This window comes from Podarcis pityusensis (genome assembly GCF_964106645.2).
Source record: "Podarcis pityusensis genome assembly, chromosome: 10".
NCBI lineage: Eukaryota > Metazoa > Chordata > Lepidosauria > Squamata > Lacertidae > Podarcis > Podarcis pityusensis.
The window spans coordinates 57,526,230-57,545,243 of record NC_138035.1 but is presented as its reverse complement, the minus strand read 5'-3'; the positions used below and the strand labels follow the sequence as shown (position 1 = coordinate 57,545,243).

General features: G+C 43.7%; 1 protein-coding gene across 1 annotated transcript in view; it reads right to left on the bottom strand.

Moving 5' to 3' along the window:
- CPED1 (cadherin like and PC-esterase domain containing 1) overlaps window positions 1–19,014 on the bottom strand; it is a 135,190-nt gene that overhangs the window by 75,743 nt on the left and 40,433 nt on the right. The window contains exons 4-5 of the mRNA XM_081023526.1: window positions 9,878–9,984; window positions 7,863–7,938 (exon numbers count right to left, since the gene is read on the bottom strand). Coding sequence (XP_080879652.1) covers window positions 7,863–7,938; window positions 9,878–9,984 — 183 coding nt within the window. The remainder of the gene's footprint in view (window positions 1–7,862; window positions 7,939–9,877; window positions 9,985–19,014) is intronic.

Sequence of the window (19,014 nt, the reverse complement as noted above, 5' to 3'; positions counted from 1 at the left end):
AAACGTTTTGAAAAATACATTGAATTTGGCACAGCTCACCATCGCCATCTAGCGACACATTTGTATATTGCACCTTGCGACACATTTTCAACATTTCATTGGCAGCTGTGTAGCCGAGTCCAGAGTTAAGCAGTGCGGAGGCATATATAAACATGTAATGGAAGTTCCATCAGTATATTGACAGAAAGGAAGAAGTTCTTCATGACAACATCATATGGTGCTGTTGTTTAGTTGTTTAATCATGTCCGACGCTTCGTGACCCCATGGACCAGAGCACGCCAGGCACTCCTGTCTTCCACTGCCTCCCGCAGTTTTGTCAAACTCATGTTAGTAGCTTCGAGAACACTGTCCAACCATATTGTCCTCTGTCGTCTCCTTCTCCTTGTGTCCTCAATCTTTCCCAACATCGGGGTCTTTTCCAGGGAGTCTTCTCTTCTCATGAGGTAGCCAAAGTATTGGAGCCTCAGCTTCAGGATCTGTCCTTCCAGTGAGCACTCAGGGCTGATTTCCTTCAGAATGGATAGGTTTGATCTTCTTGCAGTCCATGGGACTCTCAGGAGTCTCCTCCAGCACCATAATTCAAAAGCATCCATTCTTTGGCGATCAGCCTTCTTTATGGTCCAGCTCTCACTTCCATACATCACTACTAGGAAAGAGTGATATATAATATAATCTATATAATCTTATCCTGACTTTCAGTAGAGATTTCCCCATAAGGAGCAAGCATAGTATCATCTGACTAAGAAGCAAACTACACATGACAATCATATGCCAGGCAGCTGCAGTTGTTGTTTAAATGCAAATAGCATTAGTTTAGGGATGGTGACCAATAGTTAATGGGATTCGAGTAGGTGGGCATTCCTGAGGAAAATCCATTTTCTGAAGCTAGTATTGGGTTGGGGGGGGGGGAATCCCCTATTTTTTTTTTGCCAGCGGGGGATTTCCTCTCAAAGCAATGATGCGTAGTTTGGTTCCAAGTGATTTCTGATGACACTTTGGCAATTTTTAAAGCAGTAATTATTTGCATCACTAGCTGTGGGCGTGTGGGTGTTTCTCTTAGGAGGAAAGGAAGATATTTGGGTTCAGGCCCAGTGCTAAAAGAGACCTAAGAGACTTCCAATGAAATGTAAGGTTAAGGGGTAGGTACATTTTACCACATATGGTGGGACTGCAAGATTTTTTTTTTTTTTTTAAAAAGGGAAATGATATACAATGAACTGAAAAAAAATTGTTTAAAATAACTTTTGTCGAAAAACCAGAAGCTTTTTTGTTAGGTATTTTAGGATAAGAGTTGTCAAAGAGAAAAACGGAGATTATTTATGTATGCTACAACAGCAGCAAGAATTTTAATAGCACAAAATTGGAAGATGGAGAAGTACCATCAAAAGAACAATGGCAAGAAAAACTGATGAATTATGCAGAGTTAGCAAATTCAATGGACAAACTTCATGAAAAGGACAATAGCGATTTTGAAAAAGAATGGGAACCTTTTACAATATATCTGCAGAAACAACAGCAAAATATGGACTCGCTGGCAAGATTTAAATAAATAAACATTTATAATTTTATTTACAGAGAATAAGAAGTATAACAATGTGATAACACAGTATTATATACAAAAAGCAGAATGTATCATTTGATGGAATAAACCAGAAATGGAAGCTGAGGGAAGTCAACAGGGAGGGGGGAAATTGAAAAAGAAATGTTTAGTAATGCTATTGGATATTTGTTATGAGAAAAGAAAATCAATAAAAAATATTTTTAAAAAAGAAAAGAAAAGAAATGTAAGGTTAAGGCAGCTGGTTATCGATCAACCTGCAGAAGGAATGCAGATGAAGATGACACAATTCACAGCTGACAGCACTAAACAACCACCTGCTACTGTGAAACTGTAACTGGGAAGATGGGGGAAACTCTGTGATGGTCTCTCACGTCAAGAAATTGCAACATATTCCAGAAAAATAGGTGAGGAAAGAAGGAAAGATCACCTCACCAATGGCTCTTGCTTCCTCTGACAGAGTGAAGCCAGATGTGGTGGCAGTTGAAATGGAATATGCCCGATTGGCAAATTTAACTATGAAATTTAGAGACCAAGAAGAGGCAGGTTTGAAAGAGGATTGCAAACCAATTCCTACATTTCAGGGGGGTTGGACTAGATGACCCTTGGGTCCCTTCCCACTCTACAATTCTGTGATTCTATGAATATTTGAAGAATTGTTGTAAACATGTAAAAACACAGGTAGGAGTTGAATGAAAAGCAGCCGTAAAATATTTGGGAATAATGGGAAAGGACGGGGAATAGGATAATTTCAATATGCAGCAATACTAGAAATTATGGAGGGGCAGCAGGGGTGGGGAGTCAACTGGTAATTGAATATCAATGGGAAAGTATGTATGTTGTGTTAAATTTGTAAACTCTGGAAACTTATAAATAAAATTCAAAAGAAGAAGAAAGAAGAAGCAAAGCAACCAGAAATGTAGGAAGCTTCCAAGCCATGTCTGCTGAAATATACTCGGAGTTGAGTGTGAATTTCATGCTCTTTATTCATCTCATAGTAGCAATGAATGAAACTTTCCCCAAGACGTCTAGCTATATATACATTATTTACACAATGGGCCTTGCGTCATTGATAATTCCGGGCTTCTCCTGTAGGCCAATCAGGTTGCAGATTCACCACCTCCAGAAGCCTGATTGGCTGCTCCTGCAGGCCAATCAGGTTGCTGATTCACTTCCCCCTGGAGCTGGATTGGGTGGCTCCTGCGGACCAGTCAGACTGCTGCATTCTGGATCCTATTGTTCTAGGATTCAGCTCAGTACATAACATCTGCCATGTCGATATCTGCAGTCTTTGTTGTTGTTTAGTCGTTTAGTCGTGTCCGACTCTTCGTGACCCCATGGACCAGAGCACACCAGGCACTCCTGTCTTCCACTGCCTCCCGCAGTTTTGTCAAACTCATGTTGGTAGCTTCGAGAACACTATCCAACCATCTCGTCCTCTGTCGTCCCCTTCTCCTTGTGCCCTCCATCTTTCCCAACATCACGGTCTTTTCCAGGGAGTCTTCTCTGCTCATGAGGTGGCCAAAGTATCGGAGTCTCAGCTTCAGGATCTGTCCTTCCAGTGAGCACTCAGGGCTGATTTCCCTCAGAATGGAGAGGTTTGATCTTCTTGTAGTCCATGGGACTCTCAAGAGTCTCCTCCAGCACCATAATTCAAAAGCATCAATTCTTCGGCGATCAGCCTTCTTTATGGTCCAGCTCTCACTTCCATACATCACTACTGGGAAAACCATAGCTTTTACTATATGGACCTTTGTTGGCAAGGTGATGTCTCTGCTTTTTAAGATGCTATCTAGGTTTGTCATCACTTTTCTCCCAAGAAGAAGGCGTCTTTTAATTTCGTGACTGCTGTCACCATCTGCAGTGATCATGGAGCCCAAGAAAGTAAAATTTCTCACTGCTTCCATTTCTTCCCCTTCTATTTGCCAGGAGGTGATGGGACCAGTGGCCATGATCTTAGTTTTTTTGATGTTGAGCTTCAGACCATATTTTGCGGTCTCCTCTTTCACCCTCATTAAAAGGTCCTTTAATTCCTCCTCACTTTCTGCCATCAAGGTTGTGTCATCTGCATATCTGAGGTTGTTGATATTTCTTGCGGCAATCTTAATTCCAGCTAGGGATTCATCCAGCCCAGCCTTTCGCATGATGAATTCATCTGCAGTCTACATACACTATTTTTGTTGCGGAAGATACCACGAAGATGAAGAGAGACACGGCGTCTCTGTCAGGGCTAAGGGAGTGTACAGTGGCTGGCAGCCAAACTGAGCAGCAGACTCACCACATGCCACCATTGGGCCGGAGGATGAAGGGAAAGGCTGCCTGTGGCAAAACTGTTGTTTTGAAAGCACGTTAAAGAAAAACACAGGGGAAATCGGGATGACCTGATTGCAGAGGCAATGTGAAAAGTATTGTGAAAGACGGAACAAATCTAAGAAATATAGGCACTTATAAGAAGCAGTCACACTGCCATTATTTATTACTACTCATCCAAAACAACAACAACCCTCTGCTGATGGCAAAATCCAGACAAAAAGAAACACTTTAAACTCCCATCGATTGTAAACATCTGCTTAAGCCTCTCCCATAAAAAAATCAAATGATTTTCACACAGCTAGATCATGCCCTTAACTTTCTGCTTTGTTGCGCCTCACCCCGTTAGGAAAACTCAAGTTTTATTTGTCTCCCTCTTTCTCCTATTTTGTTCTCTCATTCTAGTGGTGACTTCTCATTTTTGGAGCACAGCTATTAATTTGCGAGAAGGCATCACATGCATCACACAACAGCAACCCAAAGGAGCCCGTTCCAATTTCCTTTCCAAGATTATGCACGTGACCCCGGGCAATAAAACTTCATAATTCCAAGCCATAATCCTTGCGCTGAACGCTAATTCGAAAGGTGCTGCCAGGAAAACTAAAGTTAAATCAACACAGCAGATACAGGGGAGGATATCCTGACTGAGGAGAGGAGCCAAGGGAAAAAGGAGAAACAATAGGAAAGTGTTTTATTTTTATTTTGAAATCGCTCCTCTTGAATAAATGTGCAGGCTATGTCCTTGTTTCTAAGATAACTCAGCCCTCCCCCTTTTAAAGTTCAAGTGTGGGTGAGGACTCGGTGGCAAGAACAAGACACTCCTTGGTGTGCCATTTGACTGTGTGAGCCACTTTGACGCCAAAACAATCCTTTTCCTTTTATAATGTAATAGTTAAGTTCATTTCCCCCCTAAGTATGCATATCCTCCAACATTTCTCCAATGAAAATAGGGACGTCCCATTCCATAATGATAATTTTACTATTTATACCCCACACATCTTGCTGGGTTGCCCCAGCCACTCTGGGCAGCTTCCAACATATATTAAAACACTAAACGTTTTTTAAAAAACCTTCCCCATATAGGATTGCCTTCAGACAACTAGGGGGATGGATAACTCTATATCCTCCCATGTTTCTCCAATGAAAATAGGGACAGCCTAAGGAAAAGCAGGACATTTTGGGTTGAAATCAGAAAGCAGAACGGCTTCTCTAAATCAGGGACGTCCTTGGAAAATAGGGACATTTGGAGAGGCTGGGTATGCGCAACCATTAAAAATATTATCCTTCCCCCAGTCTTAAAAGCTTCTAGTCCCAGGTTTGTGGCGGGCGAGTTACCACTTTTAAAAATGTCATGTCCATATCAACAGGTGCACAACAGGCAGAAAATTCAGATCATCATCATTATCATCATTTTTTATTTGCATGCCACCTTTCCACAGTTAAAAAAACAATGCTCAAAGCAGCTTACAGCATAACAAGATTTACATAATTACAAAAGTCATAAACAATAAATAAACCACACCCAAAAAATACACAACCAAATGGAAAACAATTTCCACATAAATCTAAATCGAAAACTAAGAATACAGCATTAATATCACAGTTTAAAATGACATAGGTAAAAAAATAACAGCAATTTAAACAAAAAACAAAAACAAAACAGAGTCCTCTCTGCCCAGCAGCGGCAGCGGCAGAAGTCCTTTATAGAGCCCATCAGGCCCCGCCCTGGGCCAGGTGTGAGTGGCAGGACTGGGGCCACTGACAGGTGGGCCACTGACATCATGCAGTAATGCAGAAACTTACCCTAGAACAGAAGGGGGATCTGGCTGTGCTGGTAGATCTCGCTACCATTTGCACTAGATTCCTGGCAAGGATTCCTGGCTCCCAATTGTTTACCAATGGCAGCGACAAAAGGAGCCACCTTGTTGTTTTCCATACGCAGGAGCATAATGTCAGGAGAGCCTGCACATTCGGGCTGGAAGGGCACATCACTAACAGGATTGATACCTCAAGGAGAACCAGGCCTTAGGGCAAGCCTAGTACGGCCACATTCTCCTTTATCTGGCAAGGGGGTCTGAATTACTCTCTCATTCACCGAAGGAGGTGTGATGGGGTTCATGGGGCTTCCTTGACAAGCCTTCAACGCAGCCACAACAAAGCCATCTGCACATATTGCTGGTGTGCGAAGGGGCACTATGAGTGTAGGGTGCATGCCCCTAGGACTCTTCCATGCAAAGGGGAGACCCTCATTGAACCAGTGTCCCCTCCTGCATGAACAATGATTCAAGCAATGATTCTTCAACATCAGCTTTGTTGGACTGGTCATGTTGTGCAGATGCCTGATGATCGTCTTCCAAAGCAACTACTCTATTCCAAACTTTAAAATGGTAAACGTAATGCCAGTGGTCAACAGAAGAGGTTCAAAGACTCTCTTAAGGCAAATCTTTAAAAATGTAGTATAAACACCGGCAACTGGGAAACACTGGCCTGTGAGTGCTCCAGTTGGAGAACAGCCTTTACCAAAGGTGTCATGGAAGACGCTCAAACTCAGGACAAAAGCGAGAAACACACTAACAGGAAGGCACGCTTGGCAAATTCAGACCGTGATCAACTCACACCCAGAAGCCTATGTCCCCACTGTGGAAGGATGTGTGGATTCAGGCTTGGCCTCCACAGTCACTTTTAGACTCACTGTTAAAACCGAGTTTATGGAAGACAATCTTACTCAGCTACGAGTGATCGCCGAAGAAGATGATGCATAGAGGCCCTTTCCACACTGTGAATGCACAGACAGCAGGGAATGTTTGCAGTGATGCCCGTCTGCTTGCTCCCAGGTTCTTTCAATGCATGGAGAGCTGTGCTGGTCCTGTGAGTTACCCGGGAGGCAAGGTTCAAGTCCGGTCCATGGTCAGAGGTGCAATGTGGAGGCAGTCCATAGTAGCTGAAGCTTGATGCAGGGCAGGGAGCTGGGTGAAGTCAGGAACAGGCTTGCAAGCAGGGAGCCAGGGCAGCTCAGGAGCTCAGGCAGGAAAGCAGGGCAGGGTTCAGGCAGGAACAGGCTACGAACAATGTTGCTCCCGCAACTTGGGACTGGGGCTGACTGGCTTTTATCTGCCCCGAGGCATAGGGCGACCCCGGTCCACAGGTGACTCGCCTTTCCTGGCCTGGAGGTGAGCACTCCTCCTGCGGGAACTTAGTTCCCTCCGCCTCTCTGCCCTGAGCCTCTGCAGCTCAGGAGAGGCTGGAGGGTTACCGGACCCAAAGGCAACCTCCTCTTCCCCTGACGGGGCTGAGAGTGGAGCACCTGCAGGCAATGGGTCCTCCATCACCTCAGGGGCCAGAGCAGACTCAGCTGGTGCCTGCACCTAAGGATCCAGCACAGGGGAGGACCCTTCAGGCTCAGGTCCCAACCCTGGCTCAGCTGGTTCTGGAGGTGGGGAATCCTGTGCAGGCTGGGATCCCTCAGGTTCAGCCTCCGAGTCTGAATCCCAGGCCATCACAAGAGCACTGAATAGCTTTAATGCCTCTGAATGACATTTAAGTACCGTGCAGAGCTGGTCCACACACGAGGCAGGATAAAGCAGCCGCCTCAGGCGGCAGAAGCAGAAGAGGCAGCTCCCTGCCCGCCCCACCACTTTCGGGACATGGCACTGCCACTCGTCTTCCACACCCCTGGGGTGGAGAAGACAAGTGGGGAGGCTTTGTGGGACGTCCATCTTGCTGCATTTCAGTGGCAGCAGAAGTGGGGGGCAGGAGAAGACAGGGAGGTGGGGGGCAGGACAGGATATGGCAGCCAGGGGAGCAGGAGGCAGCTCATTCTCGTTTCCCCTCAGGCGGCAAAACGGGATGGGCTGCCCTGACACTATGAGTAACAGGTTATTTTCGAGAGCGACCCAAGATGAGCCAAGGTGGGTTCACATTCCAGCAAACACACAAAGATTTTTTGTATAAAAAAAATTAACCAAACGTCCATTGGAATAAATCAGAATGTTACCTGGAAATGTTCTGACTATCTGGCATAACCCTTCTTTCCTGCAAAGCAGGCGCTGTATTTGGGGAACGGCATTTGCCTGAAAACAATGGGAGAGATTCTGATCATTGGCGTTTCCTTTTCGTAGCTGCTGCGTCACTTTTATTGTGCCAGTCAAGGATGCCACTAAGGCGCTCTGCTGCTCCAGAGATATTAGCTGGGACTCGTTCCCTTACGTGGGGAGAGAAAATGGACAGAAACTATCTTGGGGGTTTCAATCAGCCCTAAATCCTGTTCATTTTTAATTGCACGTCACGTAGGTGTGAACATCCCCAAGGAATCAGAAATCGAGGCAAGTTCCCTCTTTGGCATTCAGTCCAAAACCCTACTGGCATTTTGTTTATTTATAGATACAACTGCCAATTGCCTAGGAGAGATGTTTATGCTAGATGTTTATAAAAGGGCAATAAAGCCTTAAAAAAAAAAGACCTTAAAGTCAAGCCTGCCCTGGCAAGAAAACTTGTGACACCCACTTAAATCCTTTCAAAATGCCGAGCACATGTTGCACACTTTGTTTCCTTTTGTTCCCAAGCATTCTTGCCTCAATGAGACATTTGTGTCCATTTCTTTGGAATCCTATATTTTTATTGCAATGTGTGAGAGCTGAATTCCAGCTGTGGGTGAGGTGAACTACAACAATCTAGGTCAGATAACACAGAATTATTGCGGCATCATGTAGAAATTTCAGTGGGCATGATCCAGCCAAGGCTAAGCCGCTGCGCTTTCCACTTATATCAAAGGGGGAGAATTAAACATGTGCTTACAACTCTCCACAAAGCTGTCTACTCCAGAATCAAGCCAACGGGATGTGCCGTTCACCCTTACAAGAAGCTACCTCTCCAGCATCTCAGAGGTCTTTTACTCAAGATCCTTAGCCTGAAATGCTGGGATGTCCCTGCACCCAGGATATGAAGCTGCCTTTGAATGTGTCAGACCATTGGACTAGCTAACTCAGGCCAAACCTCAGGTGATGTCAGTCACAGAGTTCCACCCTCAGATGCAGGGCTGTTGTGCCTCACACCACAATAGCTCAGTTGATTAGAGCGTGGTGCTGATAATGCCAAGGCTGCAGGTTCGATCCCTGTAAGAGACAGCTGCATATTTCAGCATTGCAGGGGGCTGGACTAGAGGATCCTCAGGGTCCCTTTCGACTCCACGGTTCTCTAATTTGCCAGTACATTCGTACCTTGGAAGCCAAACGCCTTGGCAGTCGAACGTTTTGGCTCCCGAATGCCACAAACCCGGAAGTGAGTATTCCAGTTTGCGAACGTTCTTTCGAACCCGAATGTCCGACACAGCGTCCACAGCTTCTGATTGGCTGAAGGAGCTTCCTGCAGCCAATCGGAAGCTGCGCCTTGGTTTCTGAAAGTTTTGGAAGTCGAATGGACTTCCGGAACAGGTTCCATTCAATTTCCGAGGTACCACTGTATAGGGGCTCTGCCTGGATTAAGACACTATAGCATGGATTTATACAGTGCTTTTTTCTGGGGGTACTCAGGGATACGCGTATCCCTAAACGTTTTGTAAATCTAAGTTTGGCCTCATTGAGGGGCAGTATTTCAATATGAGTAGGAAAATGAGAGTACCCCTAAACATTTTTAAAGAAAAAAAGCACTGGGTTTATTGCAGGCCTAATCCAATTCAAGCCCTCAGCACCTGCAATTTTCATTGCCACAAAAGCCTCATTGAAACAAGTGTTGCCTGTTCCTGGCAAAAAATCTCCAAAATCTCAGGAGGCTGTTTTCTCTCAGTCTTATTCTCAGAGGTCTTTCAGGTAGAGTTTTTGCAGATTGCGCCTGAGACATCATTCACACAATGGTCCTCCTCTAACACCAGCAAATTCCCATACCGGTTGGATAGCTATAACCGGTTGGATAGCTAAAAACGTACGAAAAGGTCCCAGAACTAGCATCTAACTGGGTGGGCCAATAACTACTTAAGGGCATGTCAAAAACAAAGATGACAGTTTTGAACCATACCTTCTGCAGTAATGTTGCTCCATGCGATTCCACTCTATTTAAGCAATTTTCGTGGTCTGCTTTGCTGGAAGATAGGCAGATCAGAAGATCCCAAGAGCTTAATTCATCTGTACAAAAGAAAGAGAAGCACAATAGGAAACAACTATTTTAAAAAATTGTCCAAGTGCCACTTGTATTTGTTGCTATGAAGCAGCATTTGTCAGACACAAGATTTGGGGCCTCACTTGATCCTGTGCAGAGTTTCACAACTTTTACTAATACAGTGGTACCTTGGGTTACAGACGCTTCAGGTTACAGACTCCGCTAACCCGGAAATAGTACCTCGGGTTAAGAACTTTGCTTCAGGATGAGAACAGAAATTGCGCGGCGGCAGTGGGAGGCCCCGTTAGCTAAAGTGGTACCTCAGGTTAAGAACAGTTTCAAGTTAAGAACAGACCTCCAGAACGAATTAAGTTCTTAACCCGAGGTACCATTGTACAGCTAAAGACTCCTCTCAGTTCTCGTCAGATTTTGCCTGTATAGACACAAGGGAAGCACAATGCAAATGGACATCATTAGTTGAAACTCAAATCACCACAGCTAAAGAGTATTATGGTGGGAAATGAAACTACAATCCCAATGCGGCTTAGTGGGAGAGAACCTGGGAGATCAGGTCTCAAAGGCCCACTTAGCCATAAAGTTCACCAGCCTCAATCTTTCAGAGTAACCTACCTCACAAGGGTAATGGGAGGATCAAAATGGAGAGAAGGAGAACCCGCCTGTATGTCACATTTAGCTCATTGGATGAAAGATGGTATAAATGTGTATTTGCTGGGAATAGTATGTTACAGAATCACAGAATTGTTGAGTCAAAGCAACCCTGAGGATTATCTAAGCCAACCCTCAGCAATGCAGGAATGTGGAACCAGGCAGAGGGCCTTCTCGGTAGTGGCGCCTGCCCTGTGGAACACCCTCCCATCAATCAAATGTCAAGGAAATGAACAACTATCTGATTTTTAGAAGGCAGCCCTGTTTAGGGAAGTTTTTTTTATGTTTGATACTTTATGCTATTATTATTATTATTCAGTTGGAAATCACCCAGAGTGGCTATGGAAACCCAGCCAGATGGGTGGGGTATAAATACATTATTATTATTATTATTATTATTATTATTATTATTATTATGTTATGCAGCCGTCCCATACGGGGATCGAACCTGCAACCTTGGCATTTTCAGCACCACACTGAATACGTTCAACAGATCTCAGGAATTACTCTGGTGAGCTTTTAGCTTCACTGAAAGGTGGGCCAGCTTAGCTCCATATTTCCTTTACCTGAATAAGCATGGGTGTATTTTATAGGGATGGGGAGGCAAGAAAGGGAATGTTGGCCTGGCAGTGTAACACTGATGATAGGATCCTTTTCCCCCTCCTCCTGTTCCCTCACCTGCCCTCTAGGGGGCAGCTTCGGCACATCAGATCATACCAGATCTGCTCACTAATGTTCTTTTTCAAGCAGTCTAGAGCCCGGCAGCGTGTTGTACACATTAAGCAGCATATTGATAACTGGCTTCTCATAGATATGCGGCTCAATATTTTCATCAAGATAGCAGATGGCAGCAAGATAACATTCTCTCCTCACACGCTCTTCAGAATGCTGCCCTCTGAACGAACCACTTGGAATGCCTAAGCTGGCCAAGCAATGCAGATGGACAAAGGGCTGGTAGGAGTAGAAAGGCAAACATTCTTTCATCCGAAGAGCTTTTGGAGTGGGAGAATATTATTCTGCAAACGGAGGTACCAAAAACAAAGACCTCATAGGACAAACTGGCTTAAAATAAACTGGGCTGCTTTCAGAAATATTTTGCATCGTAAAGAAGAACAGTGCAAAAACCCCAATGCCAAAATAGCCCCGTGTAGCATGCAAAACAACCTTGTGTAACTTTATGAAATGAAAAAAATAAACAGAGTCCATGAAATGTGTACTTGAGACAGGGGTGGTTCGAAGAATGAAGGTGACCTGGGCAAAGTGCCTCCTCTACAGACCCTCGAAGTGTCCCTATTTTCCAGGGACAGTCCCAGTTTTACAGAAGCCATCCCAGTTTCTGATTTGATCCCAGAATGTCCCTGTTTTCCTTAAAGGTAAAGGGTAAAGGGACCCCTGACCATTAGGTCCAGTCGTGGCCGACTCTGGGGTTGCGGCGCTCATCTCGCTTTATTGGCTGAGGGAGCCAGCGTTCAGCTTCCAGGTCATGTGGCCAGCATGACTAAGCCGCTTCTGGCGAACCAGAGCAGCGCCGTTTACCTTCCCACTGGAGCGGTACCTATTTATCTACTTGCACTTTGACGTGCTTTCGAACTGCTAGGTTGGCAGGAGCTGGGACCGAGCAACGGGAGCTCACCCCATCGTGGGGATTCGAACTGCCGACCTTCTGATCGGCAAGTCCTAGGCTCAGTGGTTTAACCCACAGCGCCACTCAAGTCCCTGTGTTTTCCTTAGGACATCCCTATTTTTATGGGAGAAATGTTGGAGGGGACATCCCTATTTTCATGGGAGAAATGTTGGAGGATATGCCTTTAGGCTTGCCACACAGCAAAGAACACTCCAAGGGAGATGCCATTTTGCTTTCCCACAATGCCCTGGAATGCCTGCCGTAATGTTGCTCCAGGGGGTTGTGTGAAATTAAAATTGAGGCTCACAGCCACAGCTGCCCATTGTGGAGGGACTAGAGCAAGTGTCAACTACTGGGGAACTGGAGCCCCAGGCAGCTGGCAGCTGTCGTAGGAAGTCAGGTGCCAACACTTATGCCTGACGTGAGAGATGTCTCCAAAAACCGCCACAGTTATGGGACAAGTATGTACCAGGACAGATGGGAGGTTGCAACTTTTCAACTTGCCACTGTCCAGACATTATCACCATCATTTACCATCATGTTATCACCTGCTTATTTTTGAAAACTGTTATTAAAGGCAGAAGGGCAGGCCTGGCTGTTGTTTTTTTTCCTGATCAGTTGCCAACCTTTGTGGGATCCATCTTGGAAGCAAGAATTCGGTGGCAGGCAAGAGACAGCTATTAAAATCTGATTATCGCAATGACAAACAACTGTGCAGTACTGTTTCTGTTTATAGCAACAAGCTACTGAAGATATGAAGAGGGCTATTAAATCATTATTTATTAGTATATAAGAGCCAGCTGCAACCACATGCAAATTCCTTCCACAATCTCAAGCAAAGTAAAACATACAACTTGTTGACTATACAGCTGACTAAGGCATCTTAAGAGTCAAATGGGTCCACTAGATTTGGATATTTGACTAGATTTGGATATCACAGTAATAATGCCAAATTTCAGTATGAAAGGTAGTAGATAGGAAAAATATATATTTAAATTTTGAAGACCCTAAAATGGAGGGGAAACAAACAGAATGAGAGCCACAAGCTTGACGTAAAACTGAATTTATGCTGGGTTTGCTACCGTTGTTGTCTGTATAGCTTTCCTTTACAGGCAAAATAAATGAAGACTGTATTAAGGCACACACATCAAATGGCAGCACTCTGCTCTCTTGACAGCATCCTGCCATCCCTACAGGATGATCCCACAGAAAAGATGCCTGCTTTCCCCCCAGGCAGCTGTTACAATCCCAATTTTACACCCCACAGAAGAATCAAGAGTGCAGGAAGACATCATCTGGCTAATCCAGAGGGACAGAAAGATAAATGTAACCCAGCCAACTCTGTTAATCAACGTGAATGAGTCTACCCAACAGAATTGTCTTGATATGCATTAGGAATAGTGCCTTCCCCATTCACAGCACCATTGTTATTTATCTTCTATGTCCACGGAACAAATTAAACGTTGTCAGGATGAATACACAAACACTTCCATAAACAGAGGAAAAATAAATGAGACTTTACAGCTTTAAGGCGCCATGAATGGCATGCCTAACAAGAAGAAAGACGTACAGTGGTACCTTGGGTTACAGACGCTTCAGGTTACAGACGCTTCAAGTTACAGACTACGCTAACACAGAAATAGTACTTCGGGTTAAGGACTTTGCTTCAGGATGAGAACAGAAATCGTGCTCTGGCGGCACGGCGGCAGCAGGAGGCCCCATTAGCTAAAGTGGTGCTTCAGGTTAAAAACAGTTTCAGGTTAATAACGGACCTCCAGAACGAATTAAGTACGTAACCCGAGGTACCACTGTACCAACATCTATTTATTTCAAGATGAACACACCTTTGCAACTGCAAATAAATAACAGAAATCCTAGCACATTGTGCTTTTCTGTTTCTATCCAGGACCTTGGTACTTGGATGAACTTTCAAACTTTTGCAGAATGCGCTCATCATATTGGCAGTCCCAAGGCCTGCTTCCTACACGCTGGATGCATCTGTCAAGAGCTGGTTTCTAAGCCAGAACTTCTCCCTCCAGAATATCTGAACCTAAAACTACAGGGCTTTTTTTTTTCTTTCTGGAATAGGCCTCTGGCATCCAAGGAGACTACAGTATGAGAAAGAGCTGCTCCCAAGTTCTGACTCCACTTGCAAGCGGATTACAACATTTTCGACTTCCCTCCATGCCCGGAACCTCTCCAGCAGCACATTTGATAAAGTGTGTTCTCCTTCATGGAGAGCACAGGTTGCGGTGGGGGCCAACAAGACACACCAAACTTGTGGGGCGGGCTAATTGATCATTGGCCACTGTTGTGATTGGGCTTCCCTTGTTGTTGGGATGAAGTTAATGTTGTTGTTGTTTTAAAAATAATTTTAATTAACTGGCCAATCACATCAAATTAAATCATATCACATAAATTCCGAATTACAAAGCCGAATTTTAAATTTTGTTGGGGGGACCCATATTTCAAGATCCGAAGGGGAATTCTGATCATCTTCTTGCTGCTGCGTTAATGTCCCAATCAGTCCAAATCAGTCCAAACAGAGTTCATAATTCTATCCCATCTTATCTTGCCGTTTCCACATCACATCTTGTTCATATATTTTCTCTTTTTTCTTTATGATCTCTTCTGATAGTCTCCTTAAGCCGATAAACACCAATAGTAATAATAGTCCTGTGTGAATTTTCTGTTCTTCCAATCCTCAAATCGAGATGGTTTCCATATATCATCTCCTTCATAGATAACATCACTCTTTCCATCATAGTCTCGTAAAACTGTCGCTCTTAAGTCCCACTGAGGAGCTTAACCCACAATATATAAACAGCTCTATTTCTCTCTTTCTCCTCCCAGACTCAAGACCTCCGACAGAACTTCCCAATATGGCAACGGCCTTTTTAACTGCATCATTCCAAAGCTCTTACACATTCCACGCTCTTCTTAAAACGTGCTTTGGTTTGAAAGTTTATCTCCACACAGCCTTAAATCCACAGCTTAAGTCCTTAAAACGACATTTCTGACTCGTGGGGGGAGGGGATTCTTGTTTAATCACATAAGAAAAGAAGGGAGAGTTTTTTCCCCCTCCCCCATCAGTCATTTGCCGTACCTTGTCTTGGCGTATCTTCTCATGTTTTATTCTTATCTTGTTTTGTCAGAGATCTCTTCTGTTAGGAGTCGTTACTCCCCCTCCTTCCTTGAAATATGTGCATTCCTTTCATCCAAATTGCTTCTTTTGAAGTTCTTGCATCTAGTGGCGCGGATCAGGGACGGCGTCCAGGAGCGCCGAAATCCCACAGGAGGGCTTTGTGCCTAGTGCCCCCACCCCCACAAATTCGGGGGTGGTATAGGGCACAGCAGGCAAGGGCCGTCCCCCCCACAATTCTGGGGGGGGGTTAAGGAGGCTAATTACCCCCATCATAGCCTCCAAATTACCTTGTGTGGGTCGGAGAGATGTTATTGTCAGCCATCTTTCAATGCGCCCCCTAGTGGCCCCGGGGATGAAGTTAATGTTGCCATTTTGTGATTGACAGCTTGAAACCTTAAAACTCCCTGCACGAAGCGTAGAGCCTCCTCTTTTCGCTCCGTGCATCGGATTGCCCGTCCCCCCTCCCTATATTTAGGGTTGTTCGCTTGACCTTGCTATGCCTGTCATGGGGTCGTCTGCTCTTGGGGCAGGGGCCCGGTAGGGATTTTGTCCAATTGGCTGATTGGCTGGTGCCATTTAGTTTTTGCCTACTGCATAGCAAATCGTCACAACTTGTAAGGTTGCGGTTAGGCACTGATTTTATGAACTGGTTGGTGGAGGGGCATGGATCGGCTGTGCCTGCCCCTCTAATGATACTGCTGCAAGGGTATTCCATTAAAGGAATCCAGGGGCTCACCATTGCTTTTGTCCGAACCCTGTCAAGGGGCTAGGGCCATGCAAGAGCCCCTGGTTGCTTTTGGGGAGGGCTGAGGGCAGGTTCCCTGCTCTGTCGATATCCCCAAAATGTATTCCATTTCTGGCTTTTGCAGGCTTGCGAAATGTCAGTCTGTCCCCACTGGGGGCAGATAGTCGCAACCAATGCCTAAGCAACCACTCAAATTTTTGTATTTAAATAAAGTTGTGGCCAAAAATTATGCCAAAAACCTTAAACAAAAATTCTGTGTGATGTGTGAGCTATTTGGAGTGGTTGGGGACTTCGACGTGCAATGCCCCAGCATGCCAACCATCCTAGAATCATAGAATTGTAGATTGCCCTCTGAAATCACATCTCTCTTAGCTTCCCATATTGTTGGAAGCTGCTGCTCCGAACCCTCACCCTTTCTGTTTCCTACAACCGAGTCCCTATTGCAAACAATGTTTTATGTAAATGATTCTGTTTACTGGGGCAAGTCACACAACCACTAATTTAGGGTCAGCAGAGATGAAAAAGATGTTCAAAATAACGTTTGTAAAACAACAACCCAGAAGCCTTTCTCTTGGGAATTGTAGGGACACAACTACCTAAATTGTATAGAAACTTATTCATGGACGTGACTACACTGGCAAGAATGTTACTTTCCCAAAAATGGAAAGAAGCAGAAGTCCCAGCAAAGGAAGAATGGATACAAAAACTTATGGAATATTGAGAAATGGAGAAACGTACCGGAAGAATAAGAAATCAAGATAGCAAACTTTTTATAAAATAACGGAAATGGTTTCTTGAATATTTACAGATAAATTGCAAACAGATAAAAAACATTGGCAAGATTATTGTAATAACCTGAAGCTTCATAAGAGTATATATTTAAAGTAGATAATTAAATGAATTTGGATATGCAGAAGATATTAAAAAATAAATTTAAGGAACTGCAGAAAGAAAGGGAAGGGAGTCAAACTTTGGCATTTTAAAATGATTGTAAAATTAATGAAATGTATAAACCTGAAAAATATTTTAAAATATATTTTAAAAGGACATGGATCAGAATGCACATCCATTGGGGGTGCTGTTCATTGATTTCAGTGGGACATGCCTTTGGGTGTGCTTTTTTGAACCTCCAGCTAGTTTACATCGGAATTTGTATATATCTAGCATTTGTGCAGAGTTTGTTTGCATGAGAATAGGTGCCAATCATCCACCCTCCCATCTACCTTGACCAACAAAAATAAATAAATTGGATAGAATTGGCCAAAAGTTTTGCTTGGAAAAATTATCTAGACCCGTGCAATTACATTCTCCACATTACAGATAGGTAGCCGTGTTGGTCTGCCATAGTCAAAATAAAAAAATCCTTCCAGTAGCACCTTTAAGACCAACTAAGTTAGTTCTTGGTATGAGCTCATACCAAGAACTAACTTAGTTGGTCTTAAAGGTGCTACTGGAAGGATTTTTTTATTCTCCACATTGTAAGCTAAACCTGTTGGATTATCAAAGCACCCAGGGCTCACACATTTTCAAGACTATCTTCGCATCCATAAGAAACAGAAACCCGCTTCAAAATAAACAAATTAAATAAATGCAGGATGCTACATTTTTGTGACTGAAGCTGTTCTGTACCTACAAATAATTGTGAACTACTGAGAACCTTGTTACAAAATGAAAGAAACTCTGGTACTTTGGGGGTGGCAGAGGTTGAGACCCTAATTATGCAATTTAAGGCTGGAAACAGATTTCAAAGAAATGCCTATTGTGCATGTTTCTGAAGGGTTCAGTGTTTTAACAGTTCTTTACAGCATTACGATACTTTTGAAATCAAGCATCCTACCCCGCCTTGCTCTTTCACCCTCCTTAAGCTTCAGAAAGTTTTCACTGTAAACTGAAACGCCGACTCTCAAAAGCTGCACGACAATCTACACATCTCTATACATACAATGCTAAACTGCAAGAACGTGTTATTATCATTTCACAGCTTTTGTTTACAGACGTACTCTGCTGAAAGATGGGACTAAAGGGTGCAACTGAAATGAATATTTTGCTTTCCAAAGGGGAAAAAAATTAATGCCTGCAACATATGCTTTGAATTAAGAAATAAACGTTGCTTGTCCTGGGCCAGTTGCGCTCACATCTTCTGTATAAGAGAAAATAAGGCAAGAACGTTGTGGTACTTTTTAAGCTATTTACTGCACAATTTATTTATTTATTGCCTGACTTTATTACTAAGATGTTTCTCTCATGGTTACTCTAGAATGGATGTATTAATGGCACAAGAACATTTGTGCTTCTACTAGAATCGGTGGGTCCCCAGGCATGTTTATTTAACCTTAACTCTGTTGGACTGTTTATACTGCTGGAACTTGAGTTCAGTTCACTTTAAATTTCTCAGACTTTCTTGTTTAGAAAAGCTGAGCTTCTTGTGACCTCTCTATCCATGGTGTTTCCTTTACCCCCCAGCCACGAAAAGAACAGAATGCCTAGTGTCCCATTTATTTATTTTTAAAAACATATTTCAGTTCCTTTAAAAGGCGGGTCCTTCAGTCCTAATTGAAAATGGCAACCAGATGTTTACAGAACACTATAGCATTTTTCCCTTTGGGGCATCTGGTGCTTTTATTTCCGTTTGCTATAGCTATTTATTTTGATGAAAGAAGACTTGCATGCACTGCTTGAATTCTACAATCACATATTAGGTTATATACGATACGATAATCTTTATTGTCATTGTCCCATACAGAACAACGAAATTTAAAAAAAATCTACATCAGACATTCAAAAACCAACAAGCCTGCTATCCCAGCCTGGTTAACCCCCTAAAAACTCTGATACCCCATAATTAAATACAATATACTCCCATAGAGACTACCTTA